Below are 22,176 nucleotides of genomic sequence, written 5' to 3'. Positions count from 1 at the left end.
TTCCTCTGCCTAGTCAAGCTCTGGAGGGTGTGACATCTCAATGCCTCTGGCTTGTTTGGACCCTAATCATCTGGGGTTCAGGCCTTTTGCTAAATGAACACTGATCAACTTGAGGGTGGAGGAGAGCAGGTTCTTCCTTTGCTGTCCTAAGGCACCCGGCACACAGTGGCTCACTGCTCCTTTGTCAGTGGGCTTTCTCCACCGTGTGGAGCCCCTTTTGTGGCTTTTCTGGTGAAGGGCACCGGCCATGGTTAAAAACCACCGTGAAAGAAGCACCTCTTGCTGGACATCCGTGACCAGTGTCATCCTTGGATTTTTTCGCTCAGGTCCCCAGAGAAAACCTGTAGTAGCCAATTCCTTCGGGGCTGCTAATGCCCAGGAAGCTGCCCAGCTAGGGGGTCTTCATTATTCTTTACACAGGAGGAGGTTTGTGAATGCCAGTCCATGCGGGTCTGGCCCCGTCCCTGAGTTGGCATCGCTGGAGGCGTCTGGGACCAGAGTTGGGGAGGGAAAGCAGAGCTCCAGGGCAGTCCCAGTTCTTTGCCCGGGACAAGGGCAGCTGTTGATGGCTCCTGGCACTGCAGACCCCCTCTGGCTTCCCCTAGCCGCCGCCTCAAACAGCTCAGCCTCAGGGCGCCGCTGTCTGGTGGGGAAGGGGTTAACCTGGGCTCTAGTGGAGAAGGGACTGGCTGCTTTCGCCGCTTGTCAAACTTTATTTAGTAGGGGCTGAAGGGAGGGCCTCGGGGTGGGTGAGGAGGAGGCCCGGCCTGCCAAGAGTTAAAAGCGGGAGGTTGGGTGTTTTGGAGGGGGCAGCCTCCCGCGCCTCCTTTGAGTCACTTCCTCCGGTGGGGGCGGTGGGGGCGGGGGCTCCCCGGCGGCCTCGGGCGCTGCCTGCGCGGAGAGCTCGCGCTGGCAGCCCTCTCGCCTGGCCGGACCTGGCCGGACCGCAATCCAACCGAGCGTCTGCGGGGAGGGAGGACGCAGAGGGAGCGGAAAGGGGCGCCCCGCACCATGCGCTTCCCTGCGCGGCTCGAGTAACTGCGCCCGCCTGCCCGCCCTCCAGCGGCTCCGGACCCCTCGGCCGCCCGTGCCTGAGACGAGCTGGCCCCGCAGGCTGGGTCGCCCGTCGTCGGGCCCGGCTCTGCCGCCACCACCGGCATGACCGACGTCCTGCCCCAGCCCGACTGCAGCCTGAAGGCAGTGTGCGAGCCCCTGGAGCGCTGCTGCCTGGATCCGCTGGAGGAGCCGGGGAGCAAGCGGCCCCCCAACACCGGCGCGCGGCTCTGGGGCCGTGTGCGCAGCAAGCTCCTCCGCCAAAAGGTGTGCGAGGGGGCCGGAGCGGGTGGACAGGGACTGAGGTCGGTGGGGGGGTGCTGGGCCCCTGGGCATCCCCTTTTGGGAGCTCATTGCGCCTCCTGCCTGCCCATGGGGTCCTAGGACAGAGGCTGGGGTGAGCTGTGGGTTGGCTCTAAATGGCCTCAATATGAGTAACGCCGTTGCTACCCACACCCCTACTTTCTCTGCATCTATCCCTGTCTTAGGAAAAGGGGAATGCCTGTCTCCTTTGGGAGAGGACTGCCTGGCTCCTTTCTGAGTCTCTGTGGGCTCAGAAATACGAACTGACAGAGGCGAGGGGCCCCTGAGTCTCAGTTTCCTCTCCTGCGCCCAGCCCAGCCCCAATCCCCTGTGTCCAGAACGCAGTTGGCCGCACCTTTGCTGAGAGGCAACCTCAGAAACACCTCAGTGCCACTGGCCAATGTGAGGTTTCTTTGTGTGAGGTTGTGGGGAGGTCGTGGTGCTGCCGGGTCTGGGGGCTCTAGGCTGCCTCTTCAGGGACCACCCAGAGGCCTTCTGGCCCAGTGCCAGCCAGGCACCAGGCAACTCAATCAGTGTGCCAGGGGTTTCCTGACCCAGCGGGCAGCTCAGACCAAGCCAGGGCAGACTGCCCGTCCTGCCTGTCGCCCCAGACCTTGGGTGGGGATGAAAATCTGAGATAGAAGCTGACTGTCCTGCAGCTGGGCAGGCTGCCGCGGGGCTGGCTTTGGGCCCTGGCATGGGGCATCTGAGCAAGAGCCAGACCAGTGCCAAGCACAGTGAAGCGCTTGATAACTGTAGACCAAATCAGGTACCTCAGCAAGTGTTGCAGGGTGCCTGCCCTTCAAGGTAGTGATAAAGGAGGCTTGGGCTGGTCTGTGTGACTTGGTGGAGATTTGCACATCCTCCTATAGCTCCAAGAGGGACCCCCTGGCCAGATTCTCACTGCCAGGCAGCATAGAGGCTCCTGGCACCTGTAAGAAAAAGTGATCTTGGGGCCTGTTGGCTCCTTGTCTAGTTTCATCCCCTGCCAGTGGGGTATACGTGACCTCCCAGAGGTGACATCAGTCCTGGAAAGTGCTGGGCAGCAACTTGAGCTGGCCCGCAACTGGCCCCTGTGTCACCTTCAGCCTCTCCAGGGACCAGACTTGCAGAGCCCTGCTGGCCTCAGCGGCTCCCAGAGCCCCTCTGTGCTGAGACAGCTGTCTGTGCCCGGCAGCTCGGAGCCATCCCCTGCCTGGACCCCCTTCTCACCCCCTGCTGAGGCCAGCAGACACCAGCCCTAAGCTCGTTGTCCATTTCCAGACCTAGAGCTTGGCAAGAAAGGGATCCTGCAGTTTCCTGGCCCAGTGCCAGCCAGAGGCTTTCTGGTTTACCTGCCCTTTTTTTTTTTGGGGGGTGGGGAGGAGGTGGGGAGAGGGCTGGCAGGTAGGGGGCAGTTTGTCAACCTAAAAACTCCAGACTTTGAGTTCTTCCCTTGTGCAGTAGTGAGTAACAAAATGAAAAAGTCACTTGAGGAATTTTTCAGCCAGCTTCGCCTCTTTTGGTATCTGATAGCTCCTTGGGCAAAGGGTGGCGGGCCAACCAAACTGGGCTGCCAAGCTGATCAGCGTCCGCACAACTGCAGGGTGGCTGTGGCTCTGGGATGCTCCGTGGGGCAGATGACTCAGTCCCCTAGCCCCTGCTGTGCGACACAGTATGTCAGTATCACGGACACAAGGGTCTGTGCCGTGGGTGACAGAGGGGCATCCATTCACCCTGCTGTGCCTGGGGCTGGTAGATGAGCAGGCAGACTTGTGGAACCAGACCTGCTGCCCACCTCCTTTCTTTTCCCAGCTGCATTAACCTATTTTTTTTTTTTTTTTCAGTGCAGTAGGCTCACTGCCAGATGAGGGGGCTGGACTCAGACAGCAGCTTAGGTGGGTGGGGGAAGGGAGCCAGGTACTGCCCAGCCTGGCAGGAGGGGTCTCCTCATTAACTCCTCATCCAGCTTTTTTGCCACAAGGATGTGATGCTGTGGATGCCAGAGACACCTGTGGCCCTCCTGCTGCCTCTTAACTAAAAGATTCAGGAAGGCTGGAGGGGGGTGCAAGTGACTCATCTGGGGACCCAGTGCTGGGGCTGAAGAATCTGTTTGAATGGGAAAACCCCAGTGTTATCAACCTGTAGAGCCTCTGGCCCCAGGAGTCTGCAATTGCTGGAAGAGGGGCGGCAGGAGCCACTGGCAGACTCTCCTTTGGGTCCTGGGTGGGGGCTGTGGTTGGGGTTGTGCTTATCCCGGAGGGTAAGGCTCCTGGGGCTGGAGCTTTACACTAGGCTCTTACTTGGCAGTCGGCTTGTTGTGCAAGCGCTTAGCAGAGGAGACACGTGGCATTTGAGTTTGTGGGTTCTGCCAGTGCTCTCTGCGTTTAACTTCACATTTCTACTTTCCTTTTCCTTTTTTTTTTTTCCCCTTGGCTTTAAATCACGCTCAGGGAGACCAGGCTCAGTGCCTGATCTTTCTCCCATTCTGCTTCTTTCTAGATCCTTAGATTGCACTTTGGAGGGAGAAGGGCTGAAAGAGGAATCCCATCCTGCCCCCAGAAGTGTCCACAGGTTTTAATGGGGTCACTTGTGGGAGCCAGAGAGGCTAGTAGAGCCCCACGGAGGCAGTGGCCAGGCCAGAGCTTTTTGTCTCAGGAGTGGGGGGTGTGGGTGGGCAGGAATCCGCGCCCCTGCTGTCGCCCTGCAGCCCAAGTGGAGACATCGAGACCCACACCAGGCCAGATACTGGCTGGAGGTGGAGGCTTCGGCTGAACTAGGAGGGTCCAGGGGAGTGGGGGAGAACTGAGGATGGTTCCTGATGACCCTACCTCTGCTTCAGGGGTCTGGGAATTACCCACTCCGAAGAGCGTCTCTCGGGAAGGCAGAGGCCAGCGAGGTGAACTGAGATGTTTCCTGCTGAGCTCCGGGATAGGGCCACCTGCTCTAAGATGGGGTTTGCTCCCCTCTATTGCTCAGGAGGGTCAGAGGTGCTACCCAAGAAAGGATGGAGGGGGTGCGGTTTGGCCCGCTCATCTGGGGAAGCTTAGGGTTCAAGAAGGTCCCTTTCTTCATCATCTTGAAGGCATCCACTGGTCAGCTCCTGGCACCTCCCAGAGTCTGTCATTTAACCTGACAGTTCCCTTACAGGTAGCATCAGGTATGCAAGCCACGTGCATGTCCCCAAGGTTCAGTCTGCCATTTACTGGCTGTTCCAGGCACGGAGAGTACAAGGGTGTTGGGGTAGAGAGATGTCTCAGGCTCATTTACTCTTACTCCATCATCATTTCCTTCAGTGTCTGGCTGTGGGCATCAAAAAAGATCCTAAAACCTTAGGCAACAAGATATCTCTCCTGCCCCGGCTCCTCACCTCCCTGCCCCCTTGCCCCCATCTGGCACCCACCCCACACACCTTATCTGCTGGACGGAAGGGACCTGCGTCCTGTCTTCACCATTCACACGCCCACTCACACCCCTGTAGTCATCCCTCGGCTGCAGGAAAGGGGCAGTAACACTTCTCTTGAGGGCTGGAGACCCCCGTGGGCAGCCCATTTCCTCCCTGTCCGGGCCTCTGTGTGGGCCCAGGATGGTGTCCACCCTGGCTGGTTTGGGGGCCTGAAGGGCAGAGTAGAGAGATCTTCCTGTGCTCCTGCAGCCATTATATTAACATATTCCCCAGAGGGAGAAGATCTTACTCCTGGGGCCTCACAGGTGGTCTCTGGACCCCTGCTGCTCCCACTTCTCCCCGAAGCTGGCTCCCGAGAGGCCTGTTTGATTCCACAGAGCAGGAGTCCTCCACTCAGAGAATCTGATGACAATTATGGAGCCCTGCCTAGGCCCAAAGCCAGACACATGCACAAACTCTCTGCTGTTTTGGGCTTCCCTGGTGGCTCAGATGGTGAAGAATCTGCCTGCAGTGCAAGAGATTAGGGTTTGATCCCTGGGTCAGGAAGAACCCCCGGAGAAGGAAATGGCAGCCCACTCCAGTGTTCTTGCCTGGAAAATCCCAGGGACGGAGGAGCCTAGTGGGCTACAGTCCAGGGGGTCGCACAGAGTCGGACACGACTGAACAACTCCCACTATCCTGTGCTGTTTCTGAGGTCACAGATCCCTTCACAGAGGAGGAGCCCCTGCTCTTAGTGCACTTGGCAAGCTGCTGTCTCTTGGCTCCTGGGGAGGTTAGAAGGGGCGCCAGCCCTCTCCAGCATCTCCACAGTCCGCAGGTGGCTTGGCCAGGCAGCCATGCCAGGCTTGGTGCCCCTGGCTTTTGAATGGCTTCAGCCCAGCAGGAGCTGAGCCTGCCAGTGCTGCCCAAGCCCAGTAGTGCAGAACTAGCCAGAGGTCGCGAAGCCCCAGGAGAGCAGATATTTTGGGAAGAGCCCAGAAACTTCTGCAGGTGTCCATTTGGGGGAGTTGCCAGGTGCGGGTCAGGGCACATAAGTCTGGCCAGGCCCAGTCCTCTGCTGAGTGGCCTTGCCGTCTGCCCAGATTATCGGGAGCTAATCGGCAGGTGCTGTTTGGGCTTCCTTTTCCCTATCAAATCTCGCTGGGAGTTGTGTTCTGATGTCTTCCTGGCACCCAAAGGAACACACATCCCCATATCTGGAGCCCACCTGCCCCAATCCCCAGGAGAAAGCCAGAGTCAGCCTGGATCCTAGTGAGCCTTAGACTAAGGCCCCATTTTCCCTGCCCCCCCCCCACCCCCAAAGGTGGGCATAGAGAGGTGGGAAGTGACCGTGGAGTGCTAGGGGAACTCTGCTGCAGAGAGGCCAGGAGGCCCCCTAGTCCCTCAGCGCTCAGTCGTGTCCGGCCCTTTGCGACCCCATGGACTGTAGCCTGCCAGCCTCCTCTGTCCCTGGGATTTTCCAGGCGAGAGCACTGGAGTGGGTTGCCGTTGCCTTCTCCAGGGAGCCCCACAGTGGTTTCCCTGATTCTGCTTTGGCTAAGAGAACGTGGGACTCATGCCTGAGCCAGAAGCTGGAACCCCCTCTCTGCTGAACGGTGACCAGAGCCAGGGTCCCATGGCAGCTACAGCTCCTCTTCCCCTTGAATGCCTGAGTGTCCCCTCTGTGCTCTGGCCCCCTCCTTGGAGCACCCCCACCTCCAATCCAGGAGGCCAGAGAAAGAAAGGCATTGGGCCACTGGGAGTCGCGAGGCCTTGTTTTTCTAATCCTGAGTCTACTATCTTAACTTGCTGTGTGACCTTGGGCAAATCTCTTCACCTCTCTGGTTCTCTGGCCTCAGTATAAGAAGGATCTGAACAGGATGATCTCCTAGATCCAGTTCATATGATGATTTTGGCCACGTCTCAAGATTCCTACGCCTAAGCCTTAAAACTCTCAACACGCTGGGAAAGTCTGGGTGGAAGAGGTCGCAGGGCTACCCCCTGGGCCACAGCCAGCCATTCACTGACCACAGGAGGAGAGAGGTGAGCAGGAGTGTGGGGCTTCTCAACCCCTGTCCCGAAGGACCCCTGGCTTAAGGACATTGCTTTCTCCAGCCTATACACCCCGATTCATTCATTTGGCCTTGGAATACTGATGGGGCACCCTCATGTGCTGGGCACTGCAGAGGCGGCCCAGGGCAGAGAGGCCTTGCTCTCATGGAATTTTCTGTCCATAGGATTAGTCAGGCAATAGATGAGATCATTTCATGCTGCACAAGTACTGTGAGGAAGATAAAATTGGGTAACAGATCAGAGAGCGGAGGGGAGAGGCCTCACTTGAAAAAATAATTTTGAACTAAGACTTAAATGACACAGATTCTTGAAAGATCTGGGAAGGGTGCCTTCCAGGCAGAGGTGAAAACCCTGAACTGGGGCAACCATGGTGTGTTTGGAGGCAGAGAGAGGCTGCATGGAGCATAGAAATGACCTTGGACAGAGTGGGCAGCGGCCTCGGAGGAGCTGGGCTTTTAATCTAAGTGTGGTGGGAAGCCACTGGGGAGGTTAAGCCCAATTTTAGTGATGCAGACACGTTTTGAGCATGTACTGAGTTCCAGACATCATTCTTATCTCTCGATGTGATAATTCCCAAGATGCTGATAGGCTTAGAGAGTGACATGATGAGGTCCCATGAGTGGCTTAGTGCAGGAAGTGCTTTCACCGCTCATGCCCCTGTGCAACCCCGGGCTCACTTGAGTTTTCGGCCGTTTCTTCATTGTCCTGGTTGGTCACAGAGCCCCGTCGGGATCAAGGCTGTGTGCCCTGGGTGGGGAGCTTCCGGAGGTGTGGAGCCCCACCTCGCAAGCTGAGCCTGCAAGTGGGGAGGACCTGGGGAGAATCCACCAAGGGGCCCCTCAGAGTGGGCACAGGCCGGGGGATTGCTGTGCCTCGTTCCCACCAGCAGGCTCTGTGCCCAGACAGTGTTCATGGAGGGGCAGAGAGGATGAGGTCAGTTTCAGAGGAGGACTTTTCGTAATTCTTACCAAACCGCTCCAAGTCCAGAGGCAGGCCCCTGAGCCCACAGCAGTCCCAGAAGCCCTTGGCCTCTCTGTGGCCGCAGCGTGACACTCCCCGGATGTACCTCGGGGAGCCTCTTGCTTGGGACTCTGACCTCTAAGGTGGCCCCTTCCCTTTGGAGACAGAGCTGCTGGGGGCTGCCTCTGTGTTTCCTTAGCCCTGTGTGTGCATATTCAGTTGCTTCAGTCATGTCCTTACTCTTGTGACCCCCTGGACTGTAGCCCCCCAGGCTCCTCTGTCCATGGGATTCTCCAGGCAAGAATACTGGAGTAGGTTGCCATACTCTCCTCCAGGGGATCTTCCCAGCCCAGGGATGGGACTCTTATCTCTTATGTTTCCTGCATTGGCAGGCGGGTTCTTTACTACTAGTGCCCCCTGGGAAGCCCTGATTTAGCCCTGACCAGTTCCTTTTCCTAAGAGTGACCCAGCTGGTGTCCCTGAGCTGGGGCGGGGCAGCTTCCTGGCTGTTGGTTACAGGCCTCATTCTGGAGTGAAGTCTGCAGGCAGGGCGGGCATTGGAGGCCGGGGCCCCAAGGCTCGGGGAGAGATGTGCCCACTCCAAGTTTCAGCCTGAGGGCTCGATGGCAGCGCAGGGCAGGCTGAGCCCTGAAACGCGGGTCACCGTGGGTGCTAACCTGGCTTCAATAAAAGCCGCATTCAGAGCTGCCGACCCCTTCATACGTGGGCCTCTGGGAACTTCAAAGTTCTGGGGGGAGGGGAGGCGAGCAGAGGCCAAGTGGCCTCATGCCGGTGCCACAAGCCGTCAGTAGCTCACCCTGCAGGGCGGGGCCGGGAGGCAGGGGGACACAGCTTGCTTGGCCTTATGGTGGGGGGCCTGGCCTCTGGGAAAACGGTGAGTTTACTGAGCCTGACCCTGGTCTCCCCCTAACACAGCAGGGTGCAGGCCCGACGCCCCCCTCCTGCTCCGCCCTGCCTCTCTGCAAGTGTCTCTCGGACCGCCACGTTGACAGAAGCCTCCAGTGCCCTCCCGGGGGGTGAGGGGGCAGGGAGGCAGGCTCTTTGCAGCGCCATTGTTCGGCCCGTTGCCAGCCCATGCTGCTCACGCTTGTGGTCTGCCCCAATGACAGGCTGGCTTCAGTGTCCCAGGAGGACCAGCCCAGAGCATGTGGATGCACTTTGGGGAGGGCAGGGGAAGGCCAGCCAGGACCGCCACCGTGGCCACTGACCGGGAGCCCCGGGAAGTGTACGCCCATCGGACAACACACCTGGCTCAGGGCCTGGTCTTCACGACCCAGCGCTCAGCCTCCGTTCCCCAAGACACAGCCACACACCTCTGCCTTCTGTGTGTTAAGTTGTTTATTCATTTTGACTGCACTGGGTTTTCGTTGCTGTGTGTGGGCCTTCTTAGGTGTGGTGAGCGGGGGCTACTCTATATTGCGCCGCATCAGCGTCTCGTGGTGGCTTCTCTTGACGTGGAGCACGGCTCTAGGTGTGCGGGCTCAGTGTTGTGGCACGTGGCCTTCGTTGTCCCATGGCGTGTGTGGAACCTTCCTGGACCAGGATCGAACCCGTGTCCCCTGCATTGGCAGGCGGATTCTTAACCCCTGGATCGCCAGGGAAAGTCCCGCCTCTGCTTTCTATTCAGTGTCCCGTTCACCTGTGAGGGTGACAGCTTTGGCCATGCTGGGTCACTGCACTTAATTTTAGGTAGCCCTAAAAACAACTCTGGGCTTCGAGTGAAGTCCACGCCACTGCCCAGGACAGGGCCCGGATGCCAGGCCCTGGGTGCAGAGGGCAGAGCATGTGCTCAGTGAAAGAAAGGGTGGGAGAGGGCCCAGGGAGGCGGGCTCCTCAGGACTTGTGGGGCTTGTGCTGGGGAGATGACAGTGATACGCTAAGGGAAGGGGCTCAGCGCCACGGGGCTGTAGGCAGGGAGGTGGGGGCCCCTGTCACCTGCAAGCCCCCCACGTAAGCTGCCAAAGTAATCACTGCTGCTCTGCGCCCCCCTCTGCTGGGATGGCAGCTGCCAGTTCTGATGGCTCACCGCCCCCCTCCCCTGCCCCCTCCTCGTGGATTAAAGGCGCCCACGTGAGGCCCGGGATAGGAGCGGGGGAAGGGGCGGCAGCAGAAATCACCAGGAGAGGGTTGAGCGAGCTGCGTGGTGGAGGGAGTATGGGATGGTGGGGGGACAGTGCCCACTGTCAGAAGGACTCTGACTCGAAGGAGCAGGAACGGGGCCCCCAAATTCACTGATGCGTCCCAGGCACTGGGAGATGGCCGTGAACAGCCCTCGAGCCAGAGAGAGGGAGGGCTTTGGGGGTCTCCTGTCCCAGGCTGGGGAGAAACGGGCAGGAGGAAGGGCTTAACCCCTGAGGGCGTTTCTGAAATGAAGGTGGCACCCACCACCCGGAGGGGGTTTGGGTGCCCACAGGGCAGCCTCCTCTGAGCCCCCTGCCAGGCTGGGGAGCCCATTTCCTGTCCTGAACGTGAGGCTGCTGACGCCAAGAGGGGAAGGTGGCCTCCCAGCCACCTGCCGGTTCTCTGGGAGACTCTGTAGACACCTTGCCTGGGATGCGGCCTTCCCTTGGGGGATGGCGGTTCTTTGGGGGACATCAGTCCCAGAGGGCAGCAGGTTCTCCTTGGGAGAGGTCTGAACATGCAGCCAAGACCTCACCAGGTCTAAAGGCAAAGGCAGAAAGGACATGGTTGAGCCGCTCCCAGAGACTGTGTTCGGCCACTCATTGGTAACATTCTCCAGGATGTTCTGGGACCTGCTTCTGTCTCCTGCCTGTGCTCCCTGGGGGTGGGCCCGTGGCATTTTTGTGACCTGTGTGGTGAAGGAGGCACTCTTTGATGGGGGATCTCCCCAGCCTGTCTCGTTCCCGCAGGTGATCTAGTGTCCCCCTGGTACCTGGTCCCCAGGTGAGGGGACGGCACCTATCTGCTGGGACTGGATGGTGAGCCATCAGATGTTCCTATCCACTGACATCCAGGAGGCTGGCTCCTCCGCCCCCCAGCACTAATCTAATCAGGAAATAGCAAAGTCCACTTTTCCCAGGGGTTATAAATAACCACAGCAGTTCAGACAGCATCATTTCTCTGGAAAATGTGCCATGTCCGTCTCTACTCCGCACCCTCCCTTCTCTGTATTTAAATGACATCCTGAAATAGACTTGATTTCTGGAGTTGTGCTGGCCTCCCAGGAGACAGGGCTGCGTTGTCGGGGCGCTGAGGGGCTGGGTCGCCCTCCCCACCGCGGGTGCCAGGGCCACACCTGCAGAGGGAAGTCTGGAATAGGGTGGTGATGGGACTCACGGCGAAATGTGACGGTGCCACCTTACCCAGACCTGGCCTGGGACAGACTGCAGCAACAGCAAACGGTCCAGGGGACAGGGTGGTAGTGTGGCAGGGAGGCAGAGGGGAGTGAGCATCCCTGAGGCCTGGAGTTAACCTGAGAAGGCTCTCGGGAAGAAACAGGGCTGGGACTAAGCCTTCGCATCAGGCTTGCGAAGGTCCTGTCTCAGATGCTTCCAGGAACACGTGGGGTTGCTACTTGGCATTTGGAACAGAAGCGAGGGGGAGGGAAGGAATGAAAGAATCGTACTGGAGACGACCTGCCAGCCCCCAGGTCAGCCTGTGGTGCCAGACGGTGGAGGCCTCATGTCTCCCTTCCAGATAAACACTGATCACAGCAGCTGCCAGAGGCAAGGGCGCCAGGCTGGGTGCTGTACATGAGACCTTGCAGGTCTAGCCAAGCTGAGTCAGGGAGACTTGAATTTGCACGCCAGCTCTCACTTCCTAGACATGTGGCAGTGGGCATACTCCTCATTCTTTTTAAGCCTCAGTGTTCTCATCTGTAGAATGGAAACAGCTAGGAGGACTTGTGCCTCATGGGCCTGATGATTGAGCAAGACGCTGTAAGTAAGGGGTTTGTCCTGGAGCCAGACTTACAGGAAATGCTTACAACATATCCGGTCAGTGTTACTGTTTTCCATAGCAACACTGAGGCAGGTGTGGACACCCTGCCCCACCGTGGGGAAACTGAGGTTCCAGTTAAGTGACCTGCCCAGATTCACACAGTTGAGTAGAAGAGTGGACATTTTGACCCAGATCAGTCTTATTCTCAGTCCTTGCACTTTCCCCGCCTGGGCTGTGTCCTCATGCCACTTCAGGTCCAACCCAGGGGGAGCTAGGGCAGGGGAGGGGCCCTAGGGGCCAGGACCACGGAATTGACTTGAGGTTTACGCTGATGCCAGGAGAGACCTACATGAGAAGGGGGTGGTCATTCCAGAGTGTGTCCCCCAAGGGCAGCAGCCGCCTCCGCCAGCAGAGGGCAATGGAGATCTCTCTGCTCCAGGTGGCCACTGATGGAGGACAGGGCTGGGGATGCCCTGAGGCTCTGTGTCAGAGACCTGGCATTCTGGAGGCGACAAAGAAGCTGTCAGGGGCAGCCCGTGCCACAGGCCGTGGGCCATAAAGGTTAGGGGAGGGAGGTTCCAGGGGCCTTCCAGAATAGAGGGCTGGGGCAGCAGCCAGCCAGTGAGCCCCGCACTCTTCCTTTGCATGTTTGAGGAGGTGCTCGGTCCCCTCCACACGGCTCTCCGTCTGTCCTGCTCTCCACTTCCCCCCTTCTCCGGGCAGGGGACTGCCAGCCGGAGGCAGGGCCTGGGCTCAGATGCAGGCCCCCAGATCCCATTGCAAGCTTAGGTGCCCCCATCCCCAGCAGGTATGTGGTGACAGAAGATGGGGAGAAGACTTACCAATACCTCGAGCTGTTAGAAGCCCCAGGGCCCAGGCCACGCTGGGCGGACCCAGACTCTAGTGAGGGGCCTGTTAGAACAGAAGTGTTCAGACTACGCTATATAGGCCCTGGGTGTGGGAGTCGTCCAGGAGTACGAGGGCAGGAGCATTCTAAGAGAATCGGCTCGCAGATCCTCAGCTCCCGTAAGTGCTGCTGCCCCAAAAGTGACTCACCAGCGAATGGCCTTGCCCCACCCCTCGCTCTGCAGAGGAGCCCAAGGCCCCCTGGAGACCCCTGCCCAGGGCTCCCAGGGCCCCTCGGTGACAACAGGGGGGCCCCTTAAAATGTTGATGTGGGAGTTGAGAAGGTAAAAGACTCAAAAGGCTGGGTTTCTGATCCTTTCACAAATCACGTAGTTTCCGGTTTTTTGTTTCCACCAAAGTGGCAGAATTGTCAGCTGAGAGACCATTTAAAATAAATATTGATAATATGCAATTTAAAGCAAACACCGAGGAAAGAGGTTAAAGAAATGCAAACATTGCTATAATGAAACTATTTTCAAAAACGAAAGGAAAAAAAGGACTTCCCTGGTGGTCCAGGAATGAAGACTGCTTCCACTGCAGGAAGGGGGCGTTCAGTCCCTGGTCTGGGAACTAGGATCCTGCATGCTGTACGATGCGGCCACAAAAAACCCAAAAAACTATTTTGAGCCCCATCTGTTTTATGTGAGCAGATGTTTCATCTTTTACATCTTAAAAAACCAAACTAAAAAAATAAAAGTATTGAACTGAAACCCCATTTCACCCTAGCAAAAAATAATATGCATGTACATACATGAACTAAAACAGAAAAAGCACTCTACCCAATCTCATTAAGAGATGTAGCTCCACCAAAATGGTACTTTGCTGCTGAATGTTTATTAAAATTTTGAATATGTTGGTTAAATTTTTTATTACATACTGCTGATCATTGTAATAGTGACTCCAGAATATGTTTTGAACATTTGGAGCCTTGTGGTTTCAGGAAATTTCTCGTTTGTATTTACACAGATGTTTTCGTTGAAGCAAAATATAATAGGGTGAAGAATAAAAGACTTTAAAAAAGAAAAACACAAACGAGGGCATAATTCTTTGGGTGAAATAGACTAGAAACACAAAATCAAGGAGAAAAAGGAATGTTACAGGTTTCTACAAGGGAAAGAGAACTTGTTTATGTGTTTTTTAAATGGATGATGGTGGGTATCAAATCACTATGGCTTTTGGATTCCACTAATACATTTAAGAGAATGATGTGACAGTTTTGTTTCAAGATGTAAATATTTACATTATTCTGGAAATTATGTTCTTTGCAGCTATTTAAACTTGATTTGGAAATATTCAGATGTTGACTTAAAAATGTGCCAGGGTGTACATTGTTTTTCCAAGTCAGTTTATGGATGGACAAGGAAAAACATTCGAAGGCCCCTGAGCCAGAGGAACGAGCCCTGTTTGGTCACCTGTGAGGGATACCTCTGGGCCTCCCCTGCCATCTCCACCTCCCTGGGGCTCCTGCCCAGTTTGGGGGCCCCCTCTACAGCGTGTTTGCTTCCTGGGAGACCAGCCACTTACCTGTTATCTCAATGAGTCTTCACAATAATCCAGCAAGGCAGGGTCTTTACTGGCAATGAACAGACCAAACAAATGAGGCTTAGCAAGGTAGAAACTTCCCAAGGTCACCCGGCCAGAAGTGGCTGAGCTGGGGTTCAGACCCAGGGCTCTTCTTTACTTCTGCGTGGCACCGCCTCCTGTTTACCACCTCCAGGTACATGGGCTGTGCCCGCAGCGTTCCTGACCCCAATACAGGCAGTTGAGCAAGTTTCTGATAGATTGTGAGCCTTAGTTTGTGCATCCGTGAAATGGGGTGATAGTACACCTCTCCCAGGGCAGGGTCAGGAGTGAATGAGAGGTGATGGGTGAATGCGTCCAAGAGCGCACCCCACCTCCTTCCCAGAGTGGGGGGAATCCTTCACTAACGGGCAGGAAGGACCTGGGGCGTGGAGCCTCTGAAGGACTGATGTCAAGATGAGCATCAGCCTCCAGTTCCATCTTCCTGAACTTTTAGCCAACGTCTGAGCCTGAGGAGCAGGGAGGCACTCTGGTTTGGTCTCTGCTGTTACCTCTCTCTCTTTCTCACCTTCTCTTTCTTTCTCTGCAGCTGGATCCACAAACTGTAGAAACCAAGAACTGGCACACCGATGTGATTGAGATGAATGGGGTGAGTCGGGCGAGACTGGAAGTGTCTGCACAGTGGGTGGGCGGCCGAGCCTCTGGCTGGTGCCCTGGGGTGCTGTCCCTCCCCCAACCCACCCACCCCCTGCTCCCTTCATCCAGCCCCTCCCCCCTCTCCTCTACCTGCACCCTTCCCATTCCCACCCTGTGAGTGTTTCAGGGAGCCCCCGGGTGCAGTCCTGGGGGGCCCCTGTGTTAGGGGGCACTCCTTGGGCACTCATGCCCTGGGGGGTTGTGCCTGCCTTGCCCCCAACCAGATCAAAGTGGAATTCTCCATGAAATTCACTAGCCGAGACATGAGCCTGAAGAGGACCCCCTCCAAAAAGCAGAGCGGTGTCTTCGGTGTGAAGATCAGCGTGGTGACCAAGTAGGTGCTGCGTCTGGGGTCCCTGCCAGCCCCGCTCTCCAGGGCCCCCGCCTTCCAGGCCCCCCACCCATGTCTGGCACGCCAGCAGTCACCCTCCAGTTCAGTAGTCACAACGGCCACTTGGATGGGCAAAAGTGGCCAGCAGAAGTGTGTTCCCTGCCTCACACAGTGCTTTAGAAATAAATGAGCCAGCACTTAAAGACACTGGGAGGTTGCACGTGCAAACCCCAGATCCTCAGCGTCCTGTCATAAGTGGGGAGATATGACAGATGTACATCTGTGTCTTGGTGTGGCAGCGGCCGGCTGGAATCCAGAAGTGGCTGCCCCCCAGGAGAAGGCATCCTTCAGCCCCCTCCCCTCCCTTTGTCTTCAGGGTCTGGCCCACCCTGCTCTGTAGGTGACCCACTGGGTCCCCCTTAGTATTTAAATATGAACCCTCTGTTCTGAGGAAAGCTCTTACTTCAGGCTTTGATCTCCTAAAACTTCCTGCCTTTGCCCCTGCTGTCCCTCAGCACCCAGGCCTGGGGTGGGCTGTGGCGGCGGGTGGTGGGTGGTAGCATGGCCTCTTTCTCAGCCCTTTCCTTGTCCCCCATCTCCTGATACCAGAGGCCGAAACGCTCCAAGGCCACGGTTTGCAGAGAGGGAGGGGCTGCATGCAGGGATCACTGGGGGGCCCCCTTCCCCTCCCTCCCCTCACATCCTTACCCCACCCCCACCCCCAGGCGGGAGCGCTCCAAGGTGCCCTACATCGTGCGGCAGTGTGTGGAGGAGGTGGAGAAGCGGGGCATCGAGGAAGTTGGCATCTACCGGATATCAGGGGTGGCCACAGACATCCAGGCGCTGAAGGCCGTCTTTGATGCCAGTGAGTCTGGGAGGCCCAGCCCGGTGGTTGTGGGGAGGGGGCGCTCCGGCTGGTTCCTAGAGCTGGTGGGAGAGCGTAACGAAAGCAGGAGGCTTCTCCATGGAAAGACCCTGACTAGCCAATGGCAGAGGAGCCTTGGACTGCACACTCTGGCCCGGCATGGCATGGGGTGGACCATTGCTGAGTCCTTGTGACATGGGCCTGCCCTGCATTTTCTCATGTAATCCGTTGCCCTCCAGTCTTGCCTCCGTTGCTACAGATAAGGAAGCAGAGCCTCAGAAAGGCCAAGTACCTTGCTCAGGATTACTCAGTTCATAAGCTTTGAGCCTGATTTAAACTCGGATCTTGCTGACTCCAGAGTCTGTGTTCCTGGCTTTGTTGCTGGCCTCCCAGGCTGCAGGGAAACTAAAGAGCTTTCAGCCGGGCTGGCTGGCTCTGGCACCCCCACCTTCTCCGGTTCCCCAGTGCCCTTTGGGAGGGGCGCTGCTACCTTTCACTTTGACTGAGCCCCTCGGTGGGAGGGCCTGACCTTTATGGTTCTTTCCCCCATCTTGCCGTTCAGGCTGCAGCAACAGCATTGCTAGCAGTCAGGACCCCTGAACTGGCTGGGCAGTGCTGATCCTGTGGGAGCTGAGAGGGGGTCTGGTGGGTGTCTCCAGGCAGCTGCCAAGCAGACATGTTCAGGGAACCTGGGGGTGGGGGGGAAGCTGGGGACAGGCTGGCACATGGCTCCTCTGTGCCACCCGGAAGCCAAGGCTTTGTCAGAACATGATTTTAGGCATAAAAATGCGCAGTGCCTTCCAGAGAAGGGCTTAGCGGCGGGGAGACTGCAGCTGGAAGGGGGGCATGTGACACGCGGTGTGAATGTGGCTCCAGGACTCTGGATGGTGAACTGTGCTCCCCTCCCCTTCTCCCCCACGGAGCTGAGTCACAGACCACCTGTGGGCACTACCTACATCCTGCCTTTGCTGGGGAGACCAGACCAGAGACAGAGTGGGTTGGGGGTGCATGCCCCAAGCAGGCTGTCTCAGGGTGGATGGGGGGACAGATCGGGGCTCCCTGTCCCGCTGAGGGCTGCATGGGGGTGGGAGGTGGCTCAGCCAGCACAGCCCCTGCCCTCCCGCCCCCCCCACAGATAACAAGGACATCCTGCTGATGCTGAGCGACATGGACATCAACGCCATTGCCGGCACCCTCAAGCTCTACTTCCGGGAGCTGCCCGAGCCCCTCCTCACAGACCGACTGTATCCCGCCTTCATGGAGGGCATTGGTGAGCAGCGGCAGGGGTCTGAGGGCTAGGCTGAGCCAGGCCTCCCTGACCAGCAGAGAGAATGAGATATCTGTGCCCACCTGCCCACCCCCCACCTGGCATGTCCATCTGCTCTGTGCCTTGGGCCCACATGGCCTTCTGGTGCTCCAGAGGCTGGGCCCACTCTACCCCTGCCCATCTCTCCTTGGGGCTGCCCTCTGTGCTTCCTCCTTGGACACTGACCTCCTTGTTTAGAAGCCCTAGGACCAGGGAAATCTGCCCCGAGGGTGTGGGGTCCAGGCCCAGGGAGAAGCGAGCCTGGAGTGCACTCGACACGGCGGTACCGAGCCTTCCAGAAGAGCGCGCTCTCTTCTCTGACCCATGCCCAGGGTTGGGAGGAAGCCAAGGGCCCTGCCTGGCAGGACTGTGGCCTCCCCCCAACCTGGGCCAGATCCAGGCCTGGGCGCATCCCTCCTGCCTCGCCTTCTTTTGGGCCAGTCAGTGGAATGAAGAGCCAGCGGAAGGCGGGCCGCTGGCAGGCTCTGGCATCAGAAGTGCTTTAAAAAAGAGAACATTTAGGGAGTTAATTCCCTGGTGGTCCAGTGGTTAGGGCTCTGTGCCCCTCACTGTCCAGGGCCTGGTTTCCATCCCTGGTTGGAGAACCAAGATCCCGCAAGCCGAGTGGCGCAGCCAAAAAAAAAGAACATTGACGCCAGGGGCATCCTTGTATCCTTACAGACCAGGGGTGGAGTGGCTCCAGCCCCACAGGCCCACACCCTGCAGGGAAGAAGGGTGTCTGCTCTCCACCTGCCCGCCTCCTGGCTGGGTTCCAGGTCATGAGTGGGGCCTCCTGCAGAAGCCTGTTAATAGCCCACCCCTGGGAAAATACCAGCCCCATCCCTGCTGGGTCTGCCCCCCTGACCCCTAGCAGCCCAGGCTTTCCCCCCAGGCTCCCTCAGCCTCCTGACCCCAGGGTGCTGGCCAAGGCCTCCCCGCCCGGAGCCCAGCCCCACCCCAACCCCTCGTGTCCCTGCAGCCCTGTCAGATCCTGCTGCCAAGGAGAACTGCATGATGCATCTGCTCCGCTCCCTGCCCGACCCCAACCTCATCACCTTCCTATTCCTGCTGGAACACTTGAAAAGGTAATGGGCAGGGGCCCTGCCCAGTCCGGGGTGGAGGGGGGGGCGGGCTCCAGCTGGGCAGGACACGTGCCCTGGGAAGCCACATCCTGGGCACCTCCTTGTGGGTGCTGGTCTCTTCTGGGCCACCGCAGCCAGGTGAGAGTTTGCCCTTCAGATTCTTGGCATTCAGATTCTTCTGTTTGGAGAAATATTTGGATCTCAGGGGCCACCTCAAATATTGGCCATAGAACAGTTAGAGAGGCAGGGCTAGAGCCAAGGACTGTAGGAGGAGTTTCCAGTCAGTAGGCCACTCAGTCCACTTAGCATTTTTTAAACAGAGTAGGAGAGACAGCCCCAGGGTGCACTGCAGAGGGCAAGCGTGCATGTTGTTCTGTTCAGTTACTCTGGTTGCGTGTGCTGGATGATCATGTAAAGCGTGTGTGTTATTATGGGTCACAGTCCAAAAAGCCTGAAGCCCACTGGTCTTGACCCACACCTCATCAAACAGGTAGGGAATCTGAGTCCCCAGCTCGATGGGGACTTGCTTGGGTTTACCAGTAGCTCTGCCCTTGGAGTCCACATCTCCCAGATCCTAAACTGTGGTCCATCACACCTTCTGCTCTGCCCCTTCCACAGTCCGGTCAAACCAAGAGTTGCCAAAGCTGACACCACCTAAGTTAGGAACGGAAGCTAGCCCTGACTGTGACCTCGTCACTCACTTTGGAGCCCAGGACTGGCCCCAGGTGTGAGTGGGGAGGAGACGTCCCCAGGCGTCCCTTAAATCCACTTGCCATCCAGGACCAGGTCACCCCCGGTGAGGGGCTCTGAGCCCTCAGGCCCCCGGTGGCGGCTTGGCCAGGCCAGGCCAGGCCAGGCTCTGGAGGGCCAGCGGAGACCTGGGAACGCCTGAGCTGCCGTCTTGTTTTTCCCATTATGAGACATTTTCCCTCTGGTTTGGCTGGGACCAAGGTCCCAACCAATCCCCAGATAGTTTGGCGAGCACTGTGGGGAGGACACACAGAGGAGTGGGGAGGAAAATTCATTAGGTTTTCCACCCTGGGAACCGGGCACAGTCTGTTCCCACATCTGGGCGCCTGGCGCGCGCGCGTGTGTATGTGTGTGTGTGTGTGTGGTGAGGGGCAGGGCCAGCTGCACAGCTGCCTCCTGGCATGGCAGTGTTTGCTCGTTTCCAAGGCGCTCAGCAGGCGCATCCACGGCTCCTGCCTGGAGGGTGGGGTGATGCTGCAGTGGGAGTTGGGGTCAGAGGTGCTGCCTGGGGCGGCTGGGTCTCACCCCAAAACATTGCCTGGGATCGGGGGGAGGCGCAGGGTCTCTGATGTGTTGGGTGGTACCGAGCCTGCTGGACACCAGCCCCAGATGGCAGCCCCTGCTGTCACTCGGGAAATAAGCTACAGACATCTGGCTGATCATGCAAGAGAAGCAGAGGAGGATCCAGGAGGCAGCTCCAGGATCCCAGGAGGCAGACCCTTCTGGAAAAGCTTGGGAGGACAGCCCCTGGGCTCCATCTGTGACGAGGGATGTTCCTGCCACAGCGCAGCAGGCAGAGCCTCTGGCCTTTGGCCTCCGCCCCCTGGGACTCCTCCTCCCGGCCCCTCTCCACGGCTGGGCTGATTGTGGACAGCGCACAGGGTGGGGAAGAGCATGGGCTCAGGAAGCAGACCTCTTGGGTTCGGATCCCTGCTCTGCCACCTGCTGGGTCACCTTGGGCAGGCCATTTGACCTCTCTGTACTCTGGTTTCTTCATCTCTCCAGGGGGGATGAAACTGTTACCTACCCAAAGGCTTGCTTGTGACGAGCATGAGTTATTACAGGGAAAGTTCTTGGACCTGTAATAGTCTCTCTGAGGCAAGGGAGAGTTGGAGTGGGTCCTTCTGGCTCTTGCAGTTTACCATCAGTTCAGGGGGTGGCCCAGGAGCTGGGAATCTGTCAGTGGAATGTACTGGAACGTAGCTGGGAACATGGGCCCTTGGCTGAGTCCCCTCCTCACGGAGCAGTCTCTACCCTCAGGAGAGGGCGGGCTAGTGACCCCCTTGGGGAATCCTCCCAGGAGCAATATTAGCCAAGGGTCTGGAGCTCCACGTGGCGGCCAGATGTGACTTGTGTTTCCGCCCCTCCCGTCCCTTTCAGGGTTGCTGAGAAGGAGCCCGTCAACAAAATGTCCCTTCACAACCTGGCTACCGTGTTTGGCCCCACGTTACTGAGACCCTCGGAAGTGGAGAGCAAAGCACACCTCACATCGGCTGCCGACATCTGGTCTCACGATGTCATGGCGCAGGTACCTCCATGCTGCGCGGGCCTGTGGCAGGTGCAGGGGTCAAACGAGCTCCCCGAGTGGTGGACTCCTACCCGCCTCCTATCCTGAGCAGCGGGGCTGATGGATCTGTAGGATGCCACCAAGGAGTCAGGGCTCTGGATGGTCCTGCTAAAAAGTAGGCATCTGGACCAAGAGCCCAGAGGATGGGTGTCCCAGATACTGGTTGCAGTCCCGGGAGCTGCCTGAGCCTCGGGAAGCAAACCCAGGGGTGTCAGGAAAATCTGGGGCTTTGCCCTCATGTGTGGAAGTTGGGGGGAGCCCGGTGAGACCCAGGGCAGGGTCTGGTCTGGAACAGGACTGAGGTTGGGGAAGTGGCCCTGGACACCCTACCCTCTGCCCTGCATCACCCCCTACTGCCACAAACGGGCAGCCACACCTGGGCTTCCAGGGAAGGGTAAGTGGCTGGAGCCAGCCAGAGGGGAAGCGGGGAGCCACAGGAGCCCAGGCCAGACAGCGTGTCTTCTCAGCGGGTCGGACGAGGCCCTCGGGGTGAGGACCCCAGCCTCAGTCTCCCCTGTCTCCCCACAGGTCCAGGTCCTCCTCTACTACCTGCAGCATCCTCCCATCTCCTTCGCAGAACTGAAGCGGAACACACTGTACTTCTCCACCGACGTGTAGCCCGAGGTGGGAGCGGCTGTGGGAGGGCAGCTCCGAGCCAGCCTCTCCAGCCAGGGACCCAACCCAGACTTGAAGGACTGCAATAGAGAACTCCCAAACCCAGCGCTCCACACTCCAAGGGACACAGATTTCCAAGAACTGGAAGACGTGTATCTTTTGTGCCACCTTGTACAAAGCCAGCCGACCCGGCCCCGGCCCCGCCACGCACCCCGGCTCTGCCCTCCGTTCCTCTAGTCGTGTCTAATGCTCTGTGCTGTTCGGGAATTGTTTTACGTCTATTTGTCATGCAGAAAAGGTAGTGGCCGACCGGTGTGGGCACACAGGCAGCCTGCTTTGTTCTTTGATTTCCTCCAACACTTTCTTTCCTCCTGAGTCCGGTCCAAAGGCTTTTATTTTGCGCTCTGTAACTGCTGCCAGCTTCGCCTCTCTTGGCCCTGCTCCCAGATCGCAGTCTCCTGGCGGCCTCCCCTCGGTCTTCCTCCGCCCCGTCCTCTCCACACCCACCCCCCCCCCCGCCCCAAGCCTGCCTGCATGCATTTGCAGCTTTGGTTTTTGACCCATCACCTCGAAAGTTCTGAGGCGGCCCTGGGCAGCGGTGGCGGGGGGCGGCCGGTCCGATGCTGCCGCCCCCCACCTGTGGAGGCGCGCCTGTCCGCCTTGCTGCCTGTGCAAATGTTGGACAAGGAGACAGACTCGCACTGATCCTCGGCTCAGCACAGGCTGGAGAGCAGATTGCTGGAATTTTTTCCACCTGCGAACCTCCGTTTCTGGGGTGTGTCTGTTCTGTCTCCAATCCCCGTGAGGCGCCTTTGACTGTTTCTTCTGCTTTTCAGTTTTTCTCCTGCTGTTCTATTTTGAGT

General features: G+C 58.0%; 1 protein-coding gene across 1 annotated transcript in view; it reads left to right on the top strand.

Annotated features, from left to right (window-relative positions):
• Nucleotides 1-21,816, top strand: part of ABR (ABR activator of RhoGEF and GTPase) — a 185,874-nt gene extending 164,058 nt beyond the window's left edge. The window contains 7 exon segments of the mRNA XM_070390306.1: nt 14,691-14,750; nt 15,022-15,131; nt 15,854-15,993; nt 17,129-17,263; nt 18,279-18,384; nt 20,512-20,659; nt 21,227-21,816. Of these exon segments, the coding sequence (XP_070246407.1) occupies nt 14,691-14,750; nt 15,022-15,131; nt 15,854-15,993; nt 17,129-17,263; nt 18,279-18,384; nt 20,512-20,659; nt 21,227-21,316 (789 nt within the window). The 3' untranslated portion in view covers nt 21,317-21,816.
• The last annotated feature ends 360 nt before the right edge of the window (nt 21,817-22,176 follow it).

This window comes from Bos mutus, chromosome 19 (assembly GCF_027580195.1).
Source record: "Bos mutus isolate GX-2022 chromosome 19, NWIPB_WYAK_1.1, whole genome shotgun sequence".
In the NCBI taxonomy this organism is placed as follows: domain Eukaryota; kingdom Metazoa; phylum Chordata; class Mammalia; order Artiodactyla; family Bovidae; genus Bos; species Bos mutus.
Note: the sequence above shows the minus strand (reverse complement) of the source record. Positions and strands in the feature narration are given on the sequence as shown.